The 24,319-nt window shown below is 41.8% G+C and overlaps 1 protein-coding gene across 6 annotated transcripts in view; it reads left to right on the forward strand.

Annotated features, from left to right (window-relative positions):
* Positions 1 to 14,423, forward strand: part of LRRC8B (leucine rich repeat containing 8 VRAC subunit B) — a 71,710-nt gene extending 57,287 nt beyond the window's left edge. For 3 of the 6 annotated variants that reach the window (XM_032603240.1, XM_032603232.1, XM_032603247.1), the window contains exon 5: positions 7,768 to 8,217. In XM_032603240.1, the coding sequence (XP_032459131.1) occupies positions 7,768 to 8,061 (294 nt within the window). In that variant the 3' untranslated portion in view covers positions 8,062 to 8,217. Of the gene's footprint in view, positions 1 to 7,767; positions 8,218 to 8,946; positions 9,871 to 10,852 lie in introns of those variants that run through there. The other 3 variants (XM_032603273.1, XM_032603256.1, XM_032603265.1) reach the window with 3 other exon arrangements.
* Positions 14,424 to 24,319: the final 9,896 nt, after the last annotated feature.

Raw genomic sequence — 24,319 nt, forward strand, 5'->3', positions numbered from 1 at the left:
CACTCCGAGTCCTCAAGTCCATTCTCTACATCTGTGTCTTTATTCCTGTCCTGCCCCAAGGTTCGTCAGAACCTTTTTTTTTTTTTTTTTTAGATTCCATATATATGTGTGAGCATACGGTATTTATTTTTCTCTTTCTGACTTACTTCACTCTGTATGACACATTCTACGTCCACCCACCTCACTACAAATAACTCAATTTCATTTCTTTTTATGGCTGAGTGATATTCCATTGTATATATGTGCCACATCTTCTTTATCCATTCATCTGTCGATGAACACTTAGGTTGCTTCCATGTCCTGGCTATTGTAAATAGAGCTGCAATGAACATTGTGGTACATGACTCTTTTTGAATTATAGTTTTCTCAGGGTATATGCCCAGTAGTGGGATTGCTGGGTCATATCGTAGTTCTATTTTTAGGTTTTTAAGGAGCCTCCATACTGTTGTCCATAGTGGCTGTATCAATTTACATTCCCACCAACAGTGCAAGAGGGTTCCTTTTCCTCCACACCCTCTTCAGCATTTATTGTTTGTAGATTTTTTGATGATAGCCATCCTTACTGGTGTGAGGTGGTACCTCGTAGTTTTGATTTGCGTTTCTCTAATGATTAGTGATTTTGGGCATCCTTTCATGTGTTTCTTGGCAATCTGTGTATCTTCTTTGGAGAACTGTCTATTACGATCTTCTGCCCATTTTTGGATTTGGTTGTTTGTTTTTTTGATATTGAGTTGCATGAGCTGCTTGTAAATTTTGGAGGTTAATCCTTTGTCAGTTGCTTCATTTGCAAATATTTTCTCCCATTCCGAGCGTTGTCTTTTCGTCTTGGTGATGGTTTCCTTTGCTATGCAAACTTTTAAGTTTCATTAGGTCCCATTTGTTTATTTTATTTTATTTTTTTTATAAATTTATTTATTTTATTTTTGGCTGCGTTGGGTCTTTGTTGCTGTGCGCGGGCTTTCTCTAGTTGTGGCGAGCAGGGGCTACTCTTCATTGCGGTGCATGGGCTTCTCAATGCGGCAGCTTCTCTTGTTGTGGAGCACGGGCTCTAGGCACGCGGGCTTCAGTAGTTGTGGCACGTGGGCTCAGTAGTTGTGGCTCACGGGCTCTAGAGCACAGGCTCAGTAGTTGTGGCACACGGGCTTAGTTGCTCTGTGGCATGTGGGATCTTCCCAGACCAGGGCTCGAACCCATATCCTCTACATTGGTAGGCGGATTCTTAACCACTGCGCCACCAGGGAAGCCCCCATTTGTTTATTTTTGTTTTTATTTCCATTTCTCTAGGAGGCGTGTCAAAAAGGTTATTGCTGTGATTTATGTCATAGAGTGTTCTGCCTATGTTTTCCTCTAAAAGTTTGATAGTGTCTGGCCTTACCTTTAGGTCTTTAATCCATTTTGAGTTTATTTTTGTGTATGGTGTTGGGGAATGTTCTAATTTCATTGTTATACATGTAACTGTCCAGTTTTCCCAGCACCACTTAGTGAAGAGGCTGTCTTCTCTCCACTGTATATTCTAGCCTCCTTTATCAAATATAAGGTAACCATATGTGCGTGGGTTAATCTCTGGGCTTTCTATCCTGTTCCATTGATCTATATTTCTGTTTTTGTGCCAGTACCATACTGTCTTGATTACTGTAGCTTTGTAGTATAGTCTGAAGTCCAGGAGCCTGATTCCTCCAGCTCCATTTTTCTTTCTCAAGATTGCTTTGACTATTCGGGGTCTTCTGTGTTTCCATACGAATTTTGAAATTTTTTGTTTTAGTTCTGTGAAAAATGCCATTGGTAGTTTGATAGGTATTGCATGGAATCTGTAGATTTCTTTGGGTAGTATAGTCATTTTCACAGTATTGATTCTTCCAATCCAAGAACATGGTATATCTCTCCATCTGTTTTTGTCGTCTTTAATTTCTTTCATCAGGGTCTTATAGTTCTCTGTATACAGGTAGTTTGTCTCCTTAGGTAGGTTTATTCCTAGGTATTTTATTCTTTTTGTTGTAGTGGTAAATGGGAGTGTTTCCTTAATTTCTCTTTCAGGTTCTTCATCAATAATGTATAGGAATGCAAGAGATTTCCGTGCATTAATTTTGTATCCTGCTACTTTACCAAATTCGTTGATTAGCTCTAGTAGTTTTCTGGTAGCATCTTTAGGATTCTCTATGTATAGTACCATGTCATCTGCAAACAGTGACAGCTTTACTTCTTCTTTTCTGATTTGGATTCCTTTTATTTCTTTTTCTTCTCTGATTGCTGTGGCTAAAACTTCCAAAACTATGTTGAATAATAGTGGTGACAGTGGACAACTTTTTCTTGTTCCTGATCTTAATGGAAATGGTTTCAGTTTTTCACCATTGAAGACGATGTTGGCTGTGGGTTTGTCATATATGGCCTTTATTAGGTTGAGGTAAGTTCCCTCAGTGCCTACTTTCTAGAGGCTTTTTATCACAAATGGGTGTTGAATTTTGTCAAAAGCTTTCTCTGCATCTATTGAGATGATCATATGGTTTTTCTCCTTCACTTTGTTAATATGTTGTATCACATTGATTGATTTGCGTATATTGAAGAATGCTTGCATTCCTGGGATAAACCCCACTTCATCATGGTTTATGATTCTTTTAATGTGCTGTTGGATTCTTTTTGCTAGTATTTTTTTGAGGATTTTTGCATCTATGTTCATCAGTGATATTGGCCTGTAGTTTTCTTTCTTTGTGACATCTTTGTCTGATTTTGGTATCAGGGTGATGGTGGCCTCGTAGAATGAGTTTGGGAGTGTTCCTCCCTCTGCTATATTTTGGAAGAGTTTGAGAAGGATAGGTGTTAGCTCTTCTCTAAATGTTTCATAGAATTTTCCTCTGAATCCATCTGGTCCTTGGCTTTTGTTTGTTGGAAGATTTTTAATCAAAGTTTCAATTTCAGTGCTTTTGATTAGTCTGTTCATATTTTCTGTTTCTTCCTGGTTCAGTCTGAGAAAGTTGTGCATTTCTAAGAATTTGTCCATTTCTTCCAGGTTATCCATTTTATTGGCATATAGTTGCTTGTAGTAATCTCTCATGATCCTTTGTATTTCTGCAGTGTCAGTTGTTACTTCTTTTTCATTTCTAATTCTATTGATTTGAGTCTTCTCCCTTTTTTTCTTGATGAGTCTGGCTAATGGTTTATCAGTTTTGTTTATCTTCTCAAAGAACCAGCTTTTAGTTTTATTTATCTTTGCTATAGTTTCCTTCATTTCTTTTTCATTTATTTCTGATCTGATCTTTATGATTTCTTTCCTTCTACTATCTTTGGGGGTTTTTTGTTCTTCTTTCTATGATTGCTTTAGGTGTAAGGTTATGTTGTTTATTTGAGATATTTTTGTTTCTTAAGGTAGGATTGTATTGCTATAAACTTCCCTCTTAGAACTGCTTTTGGTGCATCCCGTAGGTTTTGGGTCGTCGTGTATTCATTGTCATTTGTTTGTAGGTATTTTTTGATTTTCTGTTTGAATTCTTCAGTGATTTCTTGGTTATTAAGTAGTGTATTGTTTATCTTCCACATGTTTGTATTTTTTACAGATTTTTTCCCTGTAATTGATATCTAGTCTCATGGCATTGTGGTCAGAAAAGATACTTGATACGATTTCAATTTTCTTAAATTTACCAAGGCTTGATTTGTGACCCAAGATATGATCTATCCTGCAGAATGTTCCATGAGCACTTGAGAAGAAAGTGTATTCTGTTGTTTTTGGATGGAATGTCCTATAAATATCAATTAAGTCCATCTTGTTTAATGTATCATTTAACGCTTGTGTTTCCTTATTTATTTTCATTTTGTATGATCTGTCCATTGGTGAAAGTGGGGTGTTAAAATCCCCTACTATGATTGTGTTACTGTCAATCTCCCCTTTTATGGCTGTATTTGCCTTATGTATTGAGGTACTTCTATGTTGGGTACATAAATATTTACAATTGCTGTATCTTCTTGGATTGATCCCTTGATCATTATGTAGTGTCCTTTTTTGTCTCTTGTAATAGTCTTTGTTTCAAAATCTATTTTGTCTGATATGAGAATTGCTGCTCCAGCTTTCTTTTGACTTTCATTTGCATGGAATATCTTTTTCCGTACCCTCACTTTCAGTCTGTATGTGTCCCTAGGTCTGAAGTGGGTTTCTTTAGACAGCATGTATACAGGTCTTGTTTTTTATCCATTCAGCCAGTCTGTGTCTTTTGGTTGGAGCGTTTAATGCATTTACATTTAAGGTAATTATTGATATGTATGTTCATATTACCATTGTCTTAATTGTTTTGTGTTTGTTATTGTAGGTCTTTTCCTTCTCTTGTGTTTCCTGCCTAGAGAAGTTCCTTTAGCATTTGTTGTAAAGCTGGTTTGGTGGTGCTGAATTCTCTTAGCTTTTGCTTGTCTGTAATGGTTTTAATTTCTCCGCCAAATCTGAATGAGATCCTTGCTGGGTAGAGTAATCTTGGTTGTAGGTTTTTCCCCTTCATCACTTTAAATATGTCCTGCCAGTCCCTTCTGGCTTGCAGAGTTTCTGCTGAAAGATCAGCTGTTAACCTTATGGCGATTCCCTTGTATGTTATTTGTTGTTTTTCCCTTGCTGCTTTTAATATTTTTTCTTTGTATTTAATTTTTGATAGTTTTATTAATATGTGTCTTGGCGTGTTTCTCATTGGATTTATCCTGTATGGGACTCTCTGTGCTTCCTGGACTCGATTAACTATTTCCTTTCTCATATTAGGGAAGTTTTCAACTATAATCTCTTCAGATATTTTCTCAGTCCCTTTCTTTTTCTCTTCTTCTTCTGGGACCCCTATAATTCGAATGTTGGTGCATTTAATGTTGTCCCAGAGGTCTCTGAGACTGTCCTCAATTCTTTTCATTCTTCTTTCTTTATTCTGCTCTGCAGTAGTTATTTCCACTATTTTATCTTCCAGGTCACTTACCTGTATTCTGCCTCAGTTATTCTGCTATTGATCCCTTCTAGAGAATTTTTAATTTTATTTATTGTGTTGTTCATCATTGTTTATTGACTCTTTAGTTCTTCTAGGTCCTTGTTAAACATTTCTTTGTATTTTCTCCGTTCTATTTCCAAGATTTTGGATCATCTTTACTATCATTATTCTGAATTCTTTTTCAGGTAGACTGTCTATTTCCTCTTCATTTGTTAGGTCTGGTGGGTTTTTTTGCTCCTTTATCTGCTGTGTGTTTCTCTGTCTTCTCATTTTGCTTAACTTACTGTGTTTGGGGTCTCCTTTTTGCAGGCTGCAGGTTCGTAGTTCCCATTGTTTTTGGTGTCTGCCCCCAGTGACTAAGGTGTTTCAGTGGGTTGTGTAGGCTTCCTTGGGGAGGGGACTAGTGCCTGTGTTCTAGTGGATGAGGCTGGATCTTGTCTTTCTGGTGGGCAGGTCCATGTCCAGTGGTGTGTTTTGGGGTGTCTGTGACTGTATTATGATTTTAGGCAGCCTCTCTGCTAATGGGTGGGGTTGTGTTCCTGTCTTGCTAGTCGTTTGGCATAAGGTGTCCAGCACTGGAACTTGCTGGTCGTTGAGTGGAGCTGGGTCTTGGCGTTGAGATGGAGATCTCTGGGAGATTTTCCCCATTTGATATTACGTGGAGCTGAGAGGTCTCTTGTGGACCAATGTCCTAAACTTGGCTCTCCCACCTCAGAGGCACAGCCCTGACTCCTGGCTGGACCACCAAGAGCTTGTCATCCACACGGCTCAGGAAAAAGGGAGGAAAAAAAAGAAGGAAAGAAAGAAAGAAGATAAAATAAAATAAAGTTATTAAAATAAAAATAATTAATAAAAAAATTTTAAGTAATCATTAAAAAAAAGAAAGAAGAGAGCAACCAAACCAAAAAACAAATCCACCAAGGATAATAAGCACTAAAAACTATACTAAAGGGCTTCCCTGGTGGCACACTGGTTGAGAGTCCGCCTGCCAATCCAGGGGACATGGGTTCGTGCCCCGGTCCGGGAAGATCCCACATGCCATGCAGCGGATACGCCCGTGAGCCATGGCCGCTGAGCCTGCGCGTCCAGAGCCTGTGCTCTGCAACGGGAGAGGCCACAACAGTGAGAGGCCCGTGTACCGCAGAAAAAAATATATATACTAAAAACGAACAAAAAAAAAAGGACAGACAGAACCCTATGACAAATTGTAAAAGCAAAGCTATACAGACAAAATCACACACAGAAGCATATACATACACACTCACAAAAAGGGGGAAAAAAATATGTATATATATTGCTCCCAAAGTCCACCTCCTCAATTGGGGATGATTCATTGTCTAATCCGGTATTCCACAGATGCAGGGTACATGAAGTTAATTGTGGAGATTTAATCCGCTGCTTCTGAGGCTGCCGGGAGAGATTTCCCTTTCTCTTTTTTGTTCACACAGCTCCTGAGGTTCAGCTTTGGATTTGGACCTGCTTCTTCATGTAGGTCACCTGAGGGTGTCTGTTCTTCACTCTGACAGGACGGGGTTAAAGTAGCAGCTGATTTGGGGGCTCTGACTCACTCATGCCGGGGGGAGGGAGGGTTACGGATGCGGGGCGAGCCTGCGGTGGCAGAGGCCACTGTGACGTTGCACCAGCCTGAGGCGCGCCATGTGTTTTCCAGGGGGGAGTTGTCCCTGGATCCTGGGACCCTGGCAGTGGCGGGCTGCACAGGCTTCCCGGAAGCGGGGTGTGGATAGTGACCTGTGCTCGCACACAGGCTTCTTGGTGGCTGCAGCAGCAGCCTTAGCGTCTCATGCCCGTCTCTGGGGTCCGCGCTTTTAGCCGCGGCTCGTGCCCGTCTCTGGAGCTCCTTTATGCAGCACTCTTAATCCCCTCTCCTCGCGCACCAGGAAACAAAGAGGGAAGAAAAAGTCTCTTGCCTCTTCGGCAGGTCCAGACTTTTTCCCAGACTCCCTCCCGGCTAGCCGCGGTGCACTAACGCCCTAAAGGCTGTGTTCACGCCGCCAACCCCAGTCCTCTCCCGGCGCTCCGACCGAAGCCCGAGCCTCAACTCCCAGCCCTGCCCGCCCCAGCGGATGAGCAGACAAGCGTCTTGGGCTGGTGTCGGCACCGATCCTCTGTGCGGGAATCTCTCTGCTTTGCGCTCCGCACCCCTGTTGCTGTGCTCTCCTCCGCGGCCCCGAAGCTTTCCCCCTCTGCCACCCGCAGTCTCCGCCCGCGAAGGGGCTTCTAGTGTGTGGAAACCCTTCCTCCTTCACAGCTTCCTCTCACTGGTGCAGGTTCCGTCCCTATTCTTTTGTCTCTGTTTATCCTTTTTTCTTTTGCCCTACCCAGGTACATGGGGAGTTTCTTGCCTTTTGGGAAGTCTGAGGTCTTCTGCCAGCGTTCAGTAGGTGTTCTGTAGGAGTTGTTCCACGTGTAGATGTATTTCTTTTTTTTTTTTTTTTTTTTTTAGATGTATTTCTGATGTATGTGTGGGGAGGAAGGCGATCTCCGCGTCTTACTCTTCCGCCATCTTGAAACTCCTCTTGACCACTCCATACATTTTTGAAAGTCGTGGCTGGTTAAATTGTCAGCGGGCCGTGAATTATCTAAATGTATAAGCAGGTTAACGGCTTTCTGTAGTTCAACGTTAACTTTAAGATCATTGGTACCTTTGACACCAAGTTTACCGACTTGATTGTGGCTAAAAGGGAGACTAGGTGTTAGTGTCAGACATATTTTGTCTTGAAGGGTACTTTGTAATATGAAAAGTCTTATGCTGAAGAAAGTTTATGGCCAAAGTACAACGGTGTCTTTGTCTGTGTTGTCTCAGAAGTGGGCTAGCCAGCAGTTGTGGAGCATCCTCCGGGCCATAACGATGACTGTGACACCTTTGAATGGGTTAGGATCACTTCATCAGAGCTATGAAGAGACTTACCTGCTAAGAATGTGGAGAAACTGGAACTCAGAAGACAGTGACCAGACAGATGAAACGTTCCTCTCTGATGGTGTAGTGTATCCTAATTATAGGAAGTACTGGGGAGGGAAGGGAGAGAGAATAGTCCACAATATTGGTCTTCGAATATTTGGAAGACCTTACATAGGAAAGAAAGCTTATTGGGAGTAGCTGTAAGTGTTAGAGCTTGGACAAGCAGGAGATTTCTCATCTTTCCCCAGAAAGCTGTCCAAAGACTGAATGAACATTTGAGAAGGGAGAAGTGATTTTCTTATTAATAAAACTGTCCAGATATAAATTGTCAACCACTTGGTAGGAATATTGTTAAAGGGAATTAAGGATTCATGTTTCATATAGGGATTTAACTAATTTCAAGGTTCCTTCTTGAAACCTTAAGGTTCTCATGAGTCTATGAAGTAGACCAAAATATTTATAAAAATCAGAAAATAAAACATCAAACCTGCTGCATAAATACTTAGACGTGCATATACACAGAAATGTGAGTTGATTCCTCCATTTGGAATGGAAGTTGGTAAAGATTCCTGAAAGAACAGTTTTTAAAGACTTCTTTTTTTTTTTAAACAGCTTTATTGGAGTATAATTGCTTTACAATGCTGTGTTAGTTTCTGCTTTATAACAAAGTGAATCAGCTATACATACACATATATCCCCATATCGTCTCCCTCTTGCGTCTCCCTCCCACCCTCCCTATCCCACCCCTCTAGGTGGACACAAAGCACGGAGCTGATCTCTCCGTGCTATGCGGCTGCTTCCCACTAGCTATCTATTTTACATTTGGTAGTGTATATATCAGACTCTTCTTTTTTAAAGACTTGGGCAGTGTGTCAGGTTTATAGATGGAGGCAACAAATACTAACTCTGGGGTTACGCAGAAAATACATTTATTGAAAGGCTGTCATGTATCTCATCACTGAAAAGGCTGAAGAATGAAGCTTGGAAAACAATCAAGCACAAAGTTAGATAGCGAAAGAAATGCAGCCAAAATCATAGTACAAAAGTAAAATGAGGAAGATACCTTGACACTGACGATACCAGCACTGCACACCAGTGCTGTCCTGAAAATGATGCTGCTGCTACTGTAGCCCTTGCCCGCCCACAAAATCGGTTCTTCATGGTTTCTGCTGCTTTGTGACACGAGGCCCACGTCTGAGCACCTGACAGAGCTTAAGAATGCTCACACTTGAGCTGTAAGTTATCTGGGAACACAAGGATCTTTTGTTTTCAGTTCCTCTAGTTGGAAGTGGGCTCTGCTTCCCACCAAGAGTCCCACCAAGATAAGGTAGGGAATTCTCAGGACATAGAAGATGTGGGGCAGCCCCCCAAATGACAGACATTCACTGAGAGGGCACTCCAGAGTTTACTCCACTGAATAGTAATAAGTTTTATCACAAAAAAACATTAAACATTTTTTAGCATATTTTTGCTGCAGGATTCCTCAGAGACTTTAACATATGAACATGCATTGTGCTTCTCCAAGAGGGAGATATGGTGTGCAACGTTTGCCACACATAGTTGAGCAGGGTGTTCTTTTCCATGGTAATTCTTGAGAAGAGTGTTCCTGAGAACATTGACTGGGGAAATGTGAAAGGACTATAGAGGTCATGCCCAGAGGATTGCAACAGGCATCGGCAGATGTAATAAGAGATGAGAGCCTTTAGAAGGTGGGTCGGAGTGGAGAGTGCCTTGAATTCTACCAGTCTAGTTCAAGTTTGAGTCACTGGGTAGTAGCTGAGGTGAGGCTTGAGCCTGAAAGTGCTAGTTAGCCTGAATCAGTACCTTCAAAGGAGGCTCTGGTTGTAGCATACACAAGGGTTGGGAGAGGACAGTCAAGAAACAAAACCCTGTGGAAAGGTTTAATCATTATGATTTAGAAGTAGGAATATAGATTAAGAGACTCTTGTATCTGAAAGGAACACTGTGGGTCATTGGTCCTGAGGTCAGCAAGCTACAGCCTGGGAGCCAGATCTTCCCACAGCCTGACCTAAGAATGGTTTTTAAATTTTTAAGTGGTTGGGGAAAAAAATCAAAAGAATAATAATATTTCATCACATATGAAAATTATATGAAATTCAAATTTCAGTGTCCATGAATAAGTTGCATTGTTCTCCTTAGTGGGCCTGTATTACAAAGAAATTGTACTCAATTGTGTTATTGTATTTTTAATTACATCACTTAAATGTATGAAATGTTTTCTCTCTTGTTATTGTAAGTACCTACATAATATTTTCAGTTTTGCCACTTGCCCTGCAAAACCTAAAATATTTACTGTTCCGCTCCTTTAGAGAAAAACTTTGCCAATCTCTGTTCTAGTCCACCCCTTTCACTTTACTGATACTGAAACTGAGGCTCAGAGCAATTTGACTGAGGTTGTGGCTAGTTGTGGCAAGCGGGGGCCACTCTTCATCGCGGTGCGCGGGCCACTCATTATCGCGGCCTCTCGTGTTGCGGAGCACAGGCTCCAGACGCGCAGGCTCAATAGTTGTGGCTCACGGGCCCAGTTGCTCCGCGGCATGTGGGATCCTCCCATACCAGGGCTCGAACCCGTGTTCCCTGCATTAGCAGGCAGATTCTCAACCACTGCACCACCAGGGAAGCCCACTGATTTGTTTTTTATCTCAGGGACAATGAGTATATAACCGATTAGGTTTCCTTTGAGAACTGAGTGTTGCTTGTTAGAATGTTCAGAGCCAAATCTGTTGCCCACACATATGCAGCAGGGGTTTATAGAAGTTCAAGGTAGCCTCAATCCTGACTCCATGTCAGGATGTCCGTATTTTTCCTTTATCTTTCCCATCTACTTCAAGTGTATCATCATTATTATATGTACCTCTGTAAAATGTCTAGAAATGTTTTGGGGAAAAGGTAGGGGTATAGGTAAATAGATGTATTATGGTAGGCCATCAGGAAACAGTTTTACTGGCTTCTTCTTTTCCCTTTCCAGATTGAGATGCTACCAGATGGGCTGTTTCAGTGCAAAAAGCTGCAGTGTTTACTTTTGGGGAAAAATAGCCTGATGAGCTTGTCCCCTCACGTGGGTGAGCTGTCGAACCTTACTCATCTGGAGCTCATTGGTAATTACCTGGAAACACTTCCTCCTGAACTGGAAGGATGTCAGTCCCTCAAACGGAGCTGTCTGATTGTTGAGGAGAATTTGCTCAATACTCTTCCTCCCCCTGTAACAGAACGTTTGCAGACATGCTTAGATAAATGTTGACCTAAAGAGGAAAATAAAAAAAAAAAAATAATAAAAAAAAAAAGAGGAAAATAATTTTTAAAAGTACACTCCAGGGCTTTATCTGAGAACTCAATTTTCCTAAGTTGTAAAGATGAACAATGGATAATTATGACTAACTATAACCCAATGTCTTATTAAAGCAACTCAGTGTCTATCCCTAAATTAAACAGGTAAAAAGTATTAACACTGAACTAAAGTTTTGTGAATAATTGATCTTTAACTTATGGAAATATAAGAAGTACGCTTGGAGGGTGGAATGGGGACATGAAATTATTGAATCTCTACACTGCAGTTTGTATCTTTTGAAGATTAGGTATTACTTATTTGCATACTTGTTTTAACTGACTTCCTGTTTTGATATTTATCACCTAGACCATAAACTCATCAACATAAATTCCCTTGATGTGTACACTGAGCACTGTCTTTGATTTATGGTCTTAAATAGTTTTAGGCAGGGTACATTGTGCTAGGCAGAATTCCTTCTGGCTTAATTTTTACTTCCTGTCCCAGCTTGTTTTGAGTCTTCCTCCATCTGATTTTCTCTTAACAACAATGATGAACCCTGAGAAAGTGCCTGCCTTTGGCCTTTGCATAGAACAGGAGCAGGGTACTTAGGACATGTCACCCTCAGGGCATCCTAAAAATTAATGTATACTCAAATTTTTTCTTGTATATCATCAAAGCCTTTTTTATTTGCTAATCATTTTTATATTAAATGTAAAACATACAGATATTTTTATTGTATAATCTTGGATTCAAAATCTGTGAGAATAATTTTTGTAAGGTACAGAGAACACATCCTTTTCTTTAAGAATTTACTATTAATATACTTGGTTTTGGCTGCGTATGGTTCTCATATTTGTGCACATTCTGTTCCAAAATGTTTTTGTACTCTGCAACTAATTACTTTTGGATAACAAAAGCCTTGTGTTTCATGCCCTAAAATATTTGGGGGGTTTCCTTGTAAGAGGATGGCCACATCATCTACCTCTCTCTTCCCTAGTGCTGTGCTATTGTACGGGTACAATTCTTAATTACTTCAAAAACTGTGATGGAGGGGAGAGGTGCAGATTTGAATCTTTAAAACGGATTTTAAAGCATTCTGTAGAAATTAAGTAAGAGTTAAGCAAAATACTTTCTTCTCCATCTGCATGATCTCTAGATAGGATTATAATGTAAAACACTCAGCTTAAAATTCAGTGCTTAAAATGAGTTCTCAAAGCTCACAAAGAAATAGATCTGGTTAACTGAAATTCATCTCATGCCTTTGTCTAACTTTTCTGGAATACATTTTGCTCTTTTTTATAAAGAGCTTTGTGTTTGGCTTTTTATTATCATGCATATTGTAAAATGAATAAAATCGACTGACTCATTTTGGGGAAACGTACATTTTCAATGTGTTTTTCTCTAATGGGTCTAGGCATTGTGATGCTGTCTCATTTTGGATGTAACTATGAAGTAATCTATTAACTGCACCTAGACAAAACTGGAAAACACTATGGGTAAAGAGTACTGTAAACATGGAATTGTGTTGTATGGTATGTTTCCTCTTGCTTTGTCCCTTCCAGAAAGATGAAAGTCTAAATTATGGCAAAATGTAGCTTCCCTCACCTGCCACACACCCCTGGACTAACACTCAGAGAAAAGAATTGTTCACATCAAATGAAATTTGAGTAATAGCTATAAAAAATATAAAACACCAAAAGCTGCCTAAAACATTATTGTTTATTCTGAATGACAAAGAACAGTGTAAAAATGCAATTCTTACCAAAACTTGCCTTTAGTCAGAACATTCAAGTTCTCAGGGAGCCAGGCATAACTGATGAAACTTTCTTGTAGGATTTCAGAAAACAGATTCTGACTATATCTAGGGTTTTATGTTATTTTCAATCTTTTGAATGTTGAGTTCTTTGTCATTTTAATGTTTCACATCTCTGTTGCACGATAGAATTGTCACGTGTACCGATTCCAGTGTTGGATAGGATTATCTTATGTTTGGAACATGAATATGATACATGGAAATATGTTTAAATGTTTTGGGCCATATAATTAGCCATAATGTGTATGAAAAATCTTACCCCCTTCTATCAGGAAGAGTTTTTAAAACAAATTTCAGATTTGCTACTATTCCCCTGACAAACTACAACTCCTCCCGGCTAGTCATCAGTTCTGTTCACCTGCAGAAGTCACTAGCCAAACCTTCCTTATCACCCTTCTAAATTTCTGGAAGCAAGTTACTATCAGGATCAATAATGAGTTCTGTAAGCTTCTTCCCAAACACTAGGGTTTGGTTACTAATGCAAACTCTGTTGTTCTTCATGCCATAGTTTTTAGGTTTACTTCTTTATTTCAATCCTACACTCCAGTGTTTAGGTAACTTTTGAAATGATGTAGCACTGATGCCATGAACTCTGAGACCACCACTTAACACACAAAATTGTGATGTTTGATGCCACCTTTACTGCAATGTTGGAGCAGATCTTCAATTTGGAAGAGGATTTTAAATGAACAAAATTAAGTTTATTCAATTATAATTTTAAGACTTTAGTTGATACTTGATTTCCAAGAACGTGTAGTGCATTTTTCAAAAAATAAACATGGATGTTATTAGAACAAAGTTGAAGGCTTATGCTAGCATCGGTTCATTTTATTTACATACACACACAGATACACAATGATGAGCTTGCACTCACACACAGACACACACACGCCACATGTATACAAAATGTAATCTATTAGTTTTGGATATGTTTAATATTTTTCTAAAGTTGTAAGAGGTTGTAGGTTAATGCTAGGATATTAATTCTTTTATTCCTTACTTGTAATCATGGAGTATTCTGTTCTCTTAGTTGTAATGTTAAAACTAAATGCTCAAACTTGGTCAGCGACCTAAGTGGTTTTGAGCATTTCTTGTAAGGTGTAGTGTTCCTTCACTAACATACATCAGGGTATATCTGTGTGGCACATAGATACGGTGTTTTCATTCTTCATCCTCAGTCTTCATTGTTCCTCTGATATCACCATGCTTCACTGTCACTTAGCAAATGTTTGTGTTAAACAGGGTAAACAGAGATCCTCAAGGTCTCATTGTTGTGGCCTAGCTCCAATGTGTGTGCTGTGGTGAGCTGCAGTGAGTTATCTGCGAAACATTATTGTTTGATAGTGAAAATATTTGTTTCTGTTCTTCAGGTGTCTCATGATTCAAATTTTGTATGTTGAATTAAAGTATTGCATAATATTGATGGGTTCAGAAACCATTAAAATAATCAAACAATTATTCTGTGGATTTATAGCTTTATTTCCTTGTATTTTCAATCAAATGCTCTTTCCATCGTCACTTTCTCTTAGCATTGTCCCATCCACGTAAGGTATTTTGTTTTCCCTCTCCACTCACCCATCTCCTTAAATTTATATAGTAACAAAATATATTTGTGCTAGAGAACTTGCGATACTACTTGAGCATGTATTTATTTGGGGGGAAGCCAGAGCCTGTAATTATGCCTAATTGAATAGTTCTACTTGACCCATCCCTGCAGTGTTTAGAGCTGATCCAATGATCCCTCATCTGTACCAGCAGCATGAGATGAGAATGGAACTGTAAATCCACTTTGTTTTCAGGAACTGTATATTGCATCAGAATCTGTGTTTATTTCTTTCTGGAAACAAGAGGAAGGCTGGTGGGAGAGGGGAGGAGTTATTTTGCATCCTGGTTTGAATTATGAAGACATTATATACATGAAATGGCCTAAACTAGTAACTGTTGCAAAATGCCCTGGATATAATTATTTCTTATCTTCAGCTGGATATGAAAGCTGAAGCAGTGAAAAAACTGCAGTCCTATTTAATTGGTTTCTTTCTGTTTCTGGTCCATCACTTCTACATCCACTGGGAACTATCTACTAAGTACCTTTGGTAATGGACTACATTCTCTTCAACTTTTTTTTTTTTATATGAACAATTTCATCAACCCCAAAGCATTAACATAGAACATATGAGCCAAAGTACTGAGTTGAGCTGGCTTCTGGTTGAAATTAATTCATATTTAAATTTTGCATTTGACTTGTATAGAACACTGCTGCTGAGAAGAACAATTAGGAATGCCTCCTGCATGTTATATGTTATCTCTAACAGAGATGGTGCGATTTAAAAAATACAGAGGGGCATGGAATTAGAATGGATGTGTTTGTGTATATGTGTGTTGTATATAAACCTAAATATTTATGCTTAAATATTTTAAAAACTCTTCAAATGTTTCACTCTCAGCAAAATAATGGGCCAGTCCTGAGTAGAGACATTTTCTTTGGTTAGCTTCACAGTGAAGGCTAGCATTTGTTTTTTTTGTCTTTGTCACATATTCTGAAACATGTACATAATTGGTTTTCGCTTCTGATAATGGATTACTAGAAAATGTGAGATTGTTTTGAGTTGAATGATTTTGGCCCTCAGGTTTACCATGTAAATCTGCATTTTGGTGGTAAATCCCTCTGCCTGAGATTCAGTAGGTTTTGGTAAGCTTTACTGTTTTTAAAATAACTTTTGTGTAAAATAAAGATTCAATTTTTATAATAAATGGCAAATAAAAACAGGTTCAGTGTTGGAAGAAGTCGACTGGACTAATTTTACCTGTATACACGTATCAGTGCCCAAGTTCCAGAAGTGATTCCCTCCTCTTCCCAGGGTTTCCTGTGCAGTTGTACTGTTATATTGTTCACCAAATGATGGAGTTTAGATTTACATACGAATCTCATAACAGTAGTATGAGTTTTCAGTGTACACTACAATGGCCACAAATTATCAAGTCCCTGAAAACTGTTGAATTGATCCTAGAATGCACTGTGGGGGAGTGTTGAGGGTGTGGAATCTGTCACTCCTAATAAGTCCATCTGTCGAATAGTGTTCATCCTTGGGGACTGATGTTCACAAACCAACCCATCTCTCTCCCTCTCTTCCTGGCTCCTGTTTCTCCATCTACTGTTAGTTTCGCACTGACATTGAATAGTGGACCAGGTAAATAAAAAGTAAAAAACTACAAGACAAGAAATGTTGTGAAGGTTTAGTAAAGGGAGAAAACACTCGAACTATCGAGTAAATTAGGCACATAATAGTTTGAACTTTTGGATAGAAGACTCTCAACCACATACACAGTTTCGGAAACACATTAGAAAGCAGATAGTAAGAACTTTTCTCTGCTGGAGGACAGAACTCGTTATAGACTGAACCAGATGATGAAGGAAACCAGATGGTCCTATTTTTCCCAGGAAATGCATACCTCAGGCAAGGCTTTCCCTCACCCTAAATGCCTCAGGAATGGGAATATGTTGAGGGAACGAAGCCAGTGCCTGACCCAAGGCGTCACTGCAAGGTGCTTTAGGCGCTGGGTCCTGTCTAACAGGCCACGGGGCAGTCACCTGCCCCCATGCCCATGAGCATGGGGACAAGGGTGGCTCCACGTTGTTCAGCACTCGCCTCCACTTTCCAAAATCACTCTTCAAACATGCGGTGAAGGGGGCCTGGCTGTGCAGACAGAGGCTGTGTCGGTGCTGTTGAGGCCACCGTTTGATGCTCTGGAGATGCAGCTCGTGTTTGAGTTTCTGACATGAGTGGATTCTCTGAAATCCAGGTTCCTAGCTTGTTTTCTGTGTCCCTCTCATCTCCGAGGTTAGAGGAGAGCAGTTTATCCAAAAGCACAAAGCCAGACCTTGAACTCAGCCCCATATTTACAGAGGAATATGTATCTAATACGCCAACGAAGGATCAGAAAAAAGCCATTTTTCAACATGCGAAAAATGCAGTCATTTTTCAATGACTTGGAAGATACAAGTCTCTCTCCACCCTGTGTTGTCTCATCATGATTTAGACAAGAGTTCTAAGTCTTGCCTCCTAAATACCAATGATTCTATAGAACTGCCTGTGTGCTGCTGAGAAGCTTTTCAAATTATTTCTTATAACAAATACCTTAAATTTTGTTTGCCTTTTTACACAGGCCTGTTGTTTATTCATTTAGGGCTCAGGCACATCGTTTTTTACTCTCTGCCTCCCTCTGCCGCTGAGATGAGAAGAAATCAAATAGAAGTTCGCCTGGTTCCTATTTCCTCCCCTTTTTATTCAGTTTCTCCTTGCCCTGCCTTTATAAAATGCAGCCCCCAGCGCCCCCAAGGTAAGATCTTGAGAATTCAGTGGCCCTCACTGAATCTCGGTGACTCCATCTCAGATGAGATGCACTTAGAAAACCCCATGCAGTGGCCGGCACCAGGACCAGACCAGACATGCAGGTGCCCTGGGCAGGTAACAGTTTGTCACCCCTTTAAACATGCTTTGAATATTCATTCAGTATGTACTTGGTAGAGATGCGGGAAACTGCTTTTCTATTAGTAAAAATCATGAACCTTTATGTCAGCTGTCTATATCCTTCTCCAAAAGCAAAACTCTCACAAGAGTAAGGTAGAGCTTAAAGATGATTGAGCAGAGAGACAGGTGGAGGTAGGGGTCCTCATAGCATTTCTGTCAAACACTCCCAGTAGACAGTCTCTTTTCCCAGGCCTCATGAGCAGGCCTCTCAGCTGCTGGGTCTCCCCGCTCTTTCTCCCCCTCAGAGCATCCTACTCTTTTGGCCCTTTCCAGATCTCAGGCCCTACACCCTCCAGTCTCTCTCTCTGACTGGGCTGTTTAGCATTGTCCTAACCACATATTCCAAGCTTACACAAATCACCCTTTACTAAATCCCAACTTTGAGAGTATTAAATGCCCATCATATCAAGGGAGATGTTTTAGTTTGTACTCATCAAAATAGATGTCTTTCAAGGGGACTGCCCTGGCAGTCCAGTCGTTAAGACTTTGCCTTCCAGTGCAGGGGGTGCTTCCAGTGCAGGGGGTACGGGTTCGATCCCTGGTCAGGGAGCTAAGATCCCACACGCCTCGCGGCCAAAAAACCAAAACATAAAACAGAAGCAGTACTGTAACAGATTCTAGAAAGACTTTTAAAAAGTGGTCCACATCCAAAAAAATCTTTAAAAAAAATAAAAAATAAATGTCTTTCAAATCACAATGTCCAGGGGAATGTGATTGTCAGCTGGCGAGGCGTGCTTGCAACCTTAGGAACCTGAGGCAAATGGGATTCTAGTAGGGAAAGGATGGTTTCTCAGTTACCTCAGGTTGTGGTAACTTTATCAGAAGAGGAATAATCGATTTGGACCATTGCATATAACATGCTGAATAAAGTCAGAATGTATTTGAAAAAATAAATGTCTTTCAGTTATCAAGATTCTCCCTTCCTGTCACAATTTTCAAATTCCAAATAACAGACTTATTCACTGTGCTGAATGGAAGTAGGACCAATTTGCATTCCTTAGGCTGGTAACCTAATGAGTGGCATGTGAAAACCCGCATTAACTGGTCCTGACCTATTGCCAATTATTCCGATAATATTTGGTGCTCCTTGTAAATTAGTACCCAGGCAAATGTTAAAACACTGGGGGGACCAAACGCCACCTGTGTGAAGAGAGTTTCCTTCTAGTCTTTCCTTGAACTGGGTTAGGATTCACATCCTTGTCTTATTGCCTCTATAGTATTTCATAAAGAAACTACTCAGATCATTATGGGGCGAAAAGAGCCATTCTGTCACTCTTTTCGTAATAGTCTGAATCGGTCTCAGGCAACTGCTCCGTGAAAAGGGAAATCCTGAAGAAGTAGCCAAGTGAAGGAGCATTGATTCAGTCTGCATTAAGAGGCTTGAGGGAAATTTGCTGGACCTGTGATACCTGGGAAGAACAATACATCATAAGCCTCATTAATGGCTTCAAACTGAGGAAAGATAAAAATCTAATCATTTCATCCCTGCTGCTTCAGCTTGGAGTCTGTCACCTCGGGAGAAACATCATATCGGGGGAAATCCATTACAACAGTAACATTATTTACCTCCTGCTACGGGCCAGGTGCTCCCCCAGGTTATTCATGCGTGCTGTCTCAATCCATCCAACAAGGTTTTATTTGGTGTGTTATTCCCATTTTACAGATGAGAAAACAAATGAAAAAATAACTTTCTCGGGCTTCCCTGGTGGTGCAGTGGTTGAAAGTGCACCTGCCGATGCGGGGGACACGGGTTCATGCCCCGGTCTGGGAGGATCCCACGTGCCGCGGAGCGGCTGGGCCCGTGAGCCATGGCCGCTGAGCCTGCGCGTCCGGGCCGGCGGAGCCTGTGCTCTGCAGCGGGAGAGGCCGCAACAGTGAAAGGCCTACGTAACACAAAAAAAATAAAATTTAAAAAATTTTAAAAAATTAACTTTCTTCAACATCTCATGACTGTTCAGAGTGGAATCCTGTTTAACCTACAGGTCTGCAAAGCCGTTTCTTCGGAGGTTTAGGTAAACAGCACCCAAGATTAGCACTTTACCCCCTCTCACCCACCTGGGTGTTTGAAGGCTCACAGATCATGCTCTGGTTTTCAGAGCTCACTGGTCACCTATCACCTTTACTCCCAGCACTTCCTCCTATTCCATATCTATCCTAGTTTGCCTTCTCCTGAGCCAAAGAGTCACCTCCTATCCTTTTTATTTTCCCCCTTCATCTCCTAATGTAATTCTAGAATTGTGGGACTTTCCAATTGGAAGAAACCATGGAGACTTTTTCTGAAGAGGAAAGCCTAAATGGCTTGTCCGAGATCACAAACCCATTGTCTGAGGGAGGTGGTACCTAAGTCTGCATGTCCCTCTGTTTAGTGCTCTTTCCACTCTCTGGTCTGGCTCTCAGGAGCACAGATAGTCTATAAGCAAAGCCTAGTGGAAGAGCCCAGGCCTCCTCCCTAACTGCAGGTCCTATGCCTTCTCTAACAAGGTGCATTCATTTTAGTTATGTCCTGCACCCTTCCTGTGCCAATGCAGTACTGGGCTCAAAGCACGTGAGGCTTCTTTCCCCATTTCACTTGTAAGAAAACTAGACTCTGAAAGGAACCATCAGTAGTTACCATTACTGAGAACTACGAAAGCATTTGTCATAGTAACATCACAAATGTTTAAAATGTGTTAAGATAGGTACGATCTCCATTTTATAGAAAAAAGAAATTGGTCCAGGATGGTTAAATGACATATTGGGTTATATGTTAGATTATATAGCTAGGATGTGGCAGACCCAGGTTTGAACTGGAGACTCTGTACCACCAAATTTCTGCTTTTTGTATAGTGTACGCTGCCAAGGTCATATGACAAGCAAATGATGGTGGCGTGAGAACAGCCTAGGATTTCGACATCTAATGCAGTATTCTGCCCTTTAGACTGTGCAAGGCATTCTGGGAAAAGATTGATATGCATGCAGATACATACATATACACAAACACACAGTTTTAAACACCCTTTCGTATAAATATAACAATTTCATCCAAAGGACTAATGTAATTTTAAACTTCATGGTTATTTTTGAAGCAGCAGAGTTTTTATTTCAATGTCCTAACCTAAACTATGAGCACATGTGCTCTCATTAGAAGAACAGAGTGCCATTCTGAATTTCAGACCCTGTAGGAGACGATGGATGAAGAAGGCCTCATCCTGTTAAAAAGAGCTGTCAACATTTTGGTTTTTGCTTCAAGGTACAAATGGGGCTCCCAGTCGGTTTGGGTTTTATGCAGAATTGCAGTTCCAGTTTAACTCCCTGAGAGTCTTGATTTATTATAGGGAGAGGCTGGCAGACATCTTAGACTTGCAAAATGACTACCAATCGCAGTTCAGGCTAAATTGGTTCTAAATTCGTTCTGCTGATGTAGACGTTTGGAGAGTGAGGAGGAGGGACGGGTGATGCTGTCCTTATTGAATTCCTCCTGTGCTACAGATAAGAAGCTGTGTTCCTCACCCTAAGCCGATGGTGTGTCCCTCCCTAGCTCTGCCTATTAGCTGAACACACACTGCTAAGCATGGAGAAAGCCTCACCTCAAGCTCTAAGAACCCACTCCCTGAAGCACTGGTTCACTTGGCATTCCCCCTTGTTTTTTTCAAAACGCCTGCCCTTCAAGACAAGGGGCATATCAGACCCACTGTGAGCTGCCCAGATCAGCCGCCTCCAAGGCCCTTCACACAGTGGGACTGCAGCTCTCACGTGACACTCCACCCCTTCACCAAGCTTGGCTCAGGAAGAAAAGATGACTTACCAAGTGACTTCGCACCATTACATTAGCTGCTTTTTATATTCTTCTAGAAGATGAAAGAAACTGGCCCGCCTCCCTTTTTCTTTCTGGCGGTGAGTCTAACTCCTCCAGCTTAGAAAAGAGCGCCCACAGAAAATTATTTTTGTAAGACTGGAAATGAGCCAAATGGCTGGGGTGCTGCCTCAGATAATCAGCAGAGGCCCCAGCTGAGCTCCTGACCGGAGGGGCTGCAGGAAATCAGCTTCTCGGGGTGAGCTGTGGCTCGGGAGTTTGGAGATGCTGAGGATGCCAGAGGCCAGCTCATAATGGGAGAGAATATGGGGTCCTTGTGACTTCTAGGATTCGGCATTGGCCCTTGCTGCTGCCGTTTCCAGTGTGATCTGAGGACGCCAGTGTGCTCAGGGTCCCCGTCTAACAGAGGCTAATGAGAGGATGAGCTTAGGTGTTCCCTGGTGTGCCTTCCAACTCCAGTATTCGGATCTGTATAAGATGCTCAGTGAGTGGGAAGTGTTGATGAAGGTTAATAATGAGTAATTTTCTTAAGAGCTTGAGCATGTCATACATTTATTTTTTAGCTTTGTAAATGACTCCGTTTTATGACATATGAACAAGTCTTTTATTCGCTGAAGAACTTAAAGCATAATAGCCAGTGAAGGAGGATGGGATGGTTTTCAAGTGTTGCTCTGCCAAGCACCCCACCAGGAGAGCCAGGTGTGCGGTGAAGAGGAGCCATGTAGGGCAGGGCAGATAGGAGCATTCCCAGGAGGGCCTTCATCAGCTCTGGCTACATTTCCCTTACTAGGAGAAATGGCCTCAGGTTGCACAGGTACAAAGGTGACCTGGGAGGTTCTCTTGGGCTTTAACACCAAAGTGTGAAATCTGAGGCTGATCCATCACCACTGATGTCCAGCCCAGAGTCTGATCTGGGACCAACAGATGCCTCCAAGTTTTCAGTTTTGGATTTCTGTTTCATGGGACTCTGGGCCTAAGTGTTTGGTCAGCTAATAGGTTCCCAGTTGGAGAGACACACCTCCAGGCTTGGGTGTACTGAGAGATGTCAGCTCCTCCCTGAATTTAGGGTAAAGCCCCAATTGGGTACCAGCTCAAGGGCAGACTGTGTGCCCATCAGGCTGACCAGACCCATGGTGGGCTGTCCTGGAGCTGTGTGCTGTGTACCTGTTCTGTGCTCTGGTGCCCAGCTCAGGACTGCTCCAGGCCTTGACCTGGCTCTGCTGTGTCTAGAAGAAGAGGAGAAAGCAAGTCCACTGTCTTAGAGCTGGGCTGTCAGCCAGCTGAAGAGAAGGCTCTCAGCTACACCCTGGGCTGGTATCTCATCTCTACCAGTAAGATTTGGGTAACCTTATCTCTCTGAGCTTCAGTTTCCTCATCTGTAAAATGTAGACTCTATTCTACAAATATTTAGTGTCTGCTCCTAACCAGGGCCTGCCTTAGGTATTGAGGATACAGTGGGATCAATGGGAACAAGACAAACAGGGTCCCACCATCATGGAAACAAACCTCTCGGTCTCAGGAGTATCCCAGGAAATTATGTACAATGCTTAGCATTTTGTCTGATCCCCAGTGGGTGCTCACTATGTGTTAGCTCTAATGAGTTTTCCTCCAAAGGTGGTAAAAAATCTTTTAAAATATGCTCTTTTCCACCTTGCTCTTTACACATGTATTTCTTTCTGCCTGGAAGGCTCTTCCGTGCTCCATTTGTCACACTAACTCGGGTTCACCCACTTCTCCAGTTAAATGCTCACTTCCTCACGGTAGCACCTGCCTGACCAGATTTACGTTCCCCCATTGTGCGTTCTCATGGCAACTGGCACTCTACTTTGAGACAGTATTACCTTGGTAATACTAGATACCATTACCTTGGTAACTACTACTTATTTAACATCTGTGTTCCTGACTAGACTGTAAACCTGGTGTAGACAGCGTCCATGGCTACCTGAGCCTCAGCACCGGGCTTTAAGATTCTCCATGAATGTCTCACCATCCTACTGGCTGACATGTGTGAAGGGCATGTTCTCCTCCAAATGAGAAAAGTACACCAGACCAGGACAAGAAGAATCTGACCCATCCGGAGCACATGGGTCCTTTCTTTCCTCCCTTTCTTCTCTCTTCTAATATGAAGAGGAGGGGAAACCAAGAGATGGCTGAGAAAACCATGCCCTGGGAAGCATCCTAATCTCCCTGGGAACAAACAGGTGAACAAGTTACGGTGCAAAGGAAGGCATGTTGGGTTTCCCATTGGTAAGAAGCATTTATCCACCAGCTCTGAGGGCACTGCTGAGAACAGGGCAGTCAGAATCTTCTTGAGAAGTCAAGTCACACTCTTTTTTTTTTTTTTTTTTGACATGAAAGTGTTTTACTGTACTAGGAGTTCACAAATCTGTGGACAGCACACACCAGTGAGGATTCCACATCATTGGGGAAGGCAGATGCGGTGGTGCTCAGCACCTGGACAGAGACAGAGACAGAGCCCTTGGATCTACTGTTCACACAGCTTCACATTGGGAAGGGTAGGGGGAGAAGGAACAGGCAGGGTCGGGTGTAGCCCAGCTGTGGGTTTTGGAGAAAGATTCCATAGCTCGTTAAACCTTGTCCTTTTTTTTTTTTTTTTCACTTTGCCCTGGGCAACCAGGGTGCCTGGCCGGCACTTGGACAAGTCAGCACCCCTGCCCCGTTAGGGGTTCTGTCTTCCCCTCCCAGTAGGGCCATTTCTGATGGGGAGAGGACCAGGGTGTGGGGAAGCTTAGGGGGATAGAGGGAAGGCCTGTGGACGGACCACAGGGGGACTGGGAAAGGCCCTGCTCCTCACATATCCCCCCTTCCCTGGTTAAGTCACACTCTTGTCTGTTCTCTCACAGCCAGGCAGCGTGATTAAAAGAAGAAGCCTTGGGGATTCCCTGGTGGCGCAGTGGTTGAGAGTCCGCCTGCCGATGCAGGGGACACAGGTTCGTGCCCCGGTCTGGGAAGATCCCACATGCCGCGGAGCGGATGGGCAGTGAGCCATGGCCACTGAGCCTGCGCGTCCG

Source organism: Phocoena sinus, chromosome 1, assembly GCF_008692025.1.
Source record: "Phocoena sinus isolate mPhoSin1 chromosome 1, mPhoSin1.pri, whole genome shotgun sequence".
Taxonomy (NCBI): Eukaryota; Metazoa; Chordata; class Mammalia; order Artiodactyla; family Phocoenidae; genus Phocoena; species Phocoena sinus.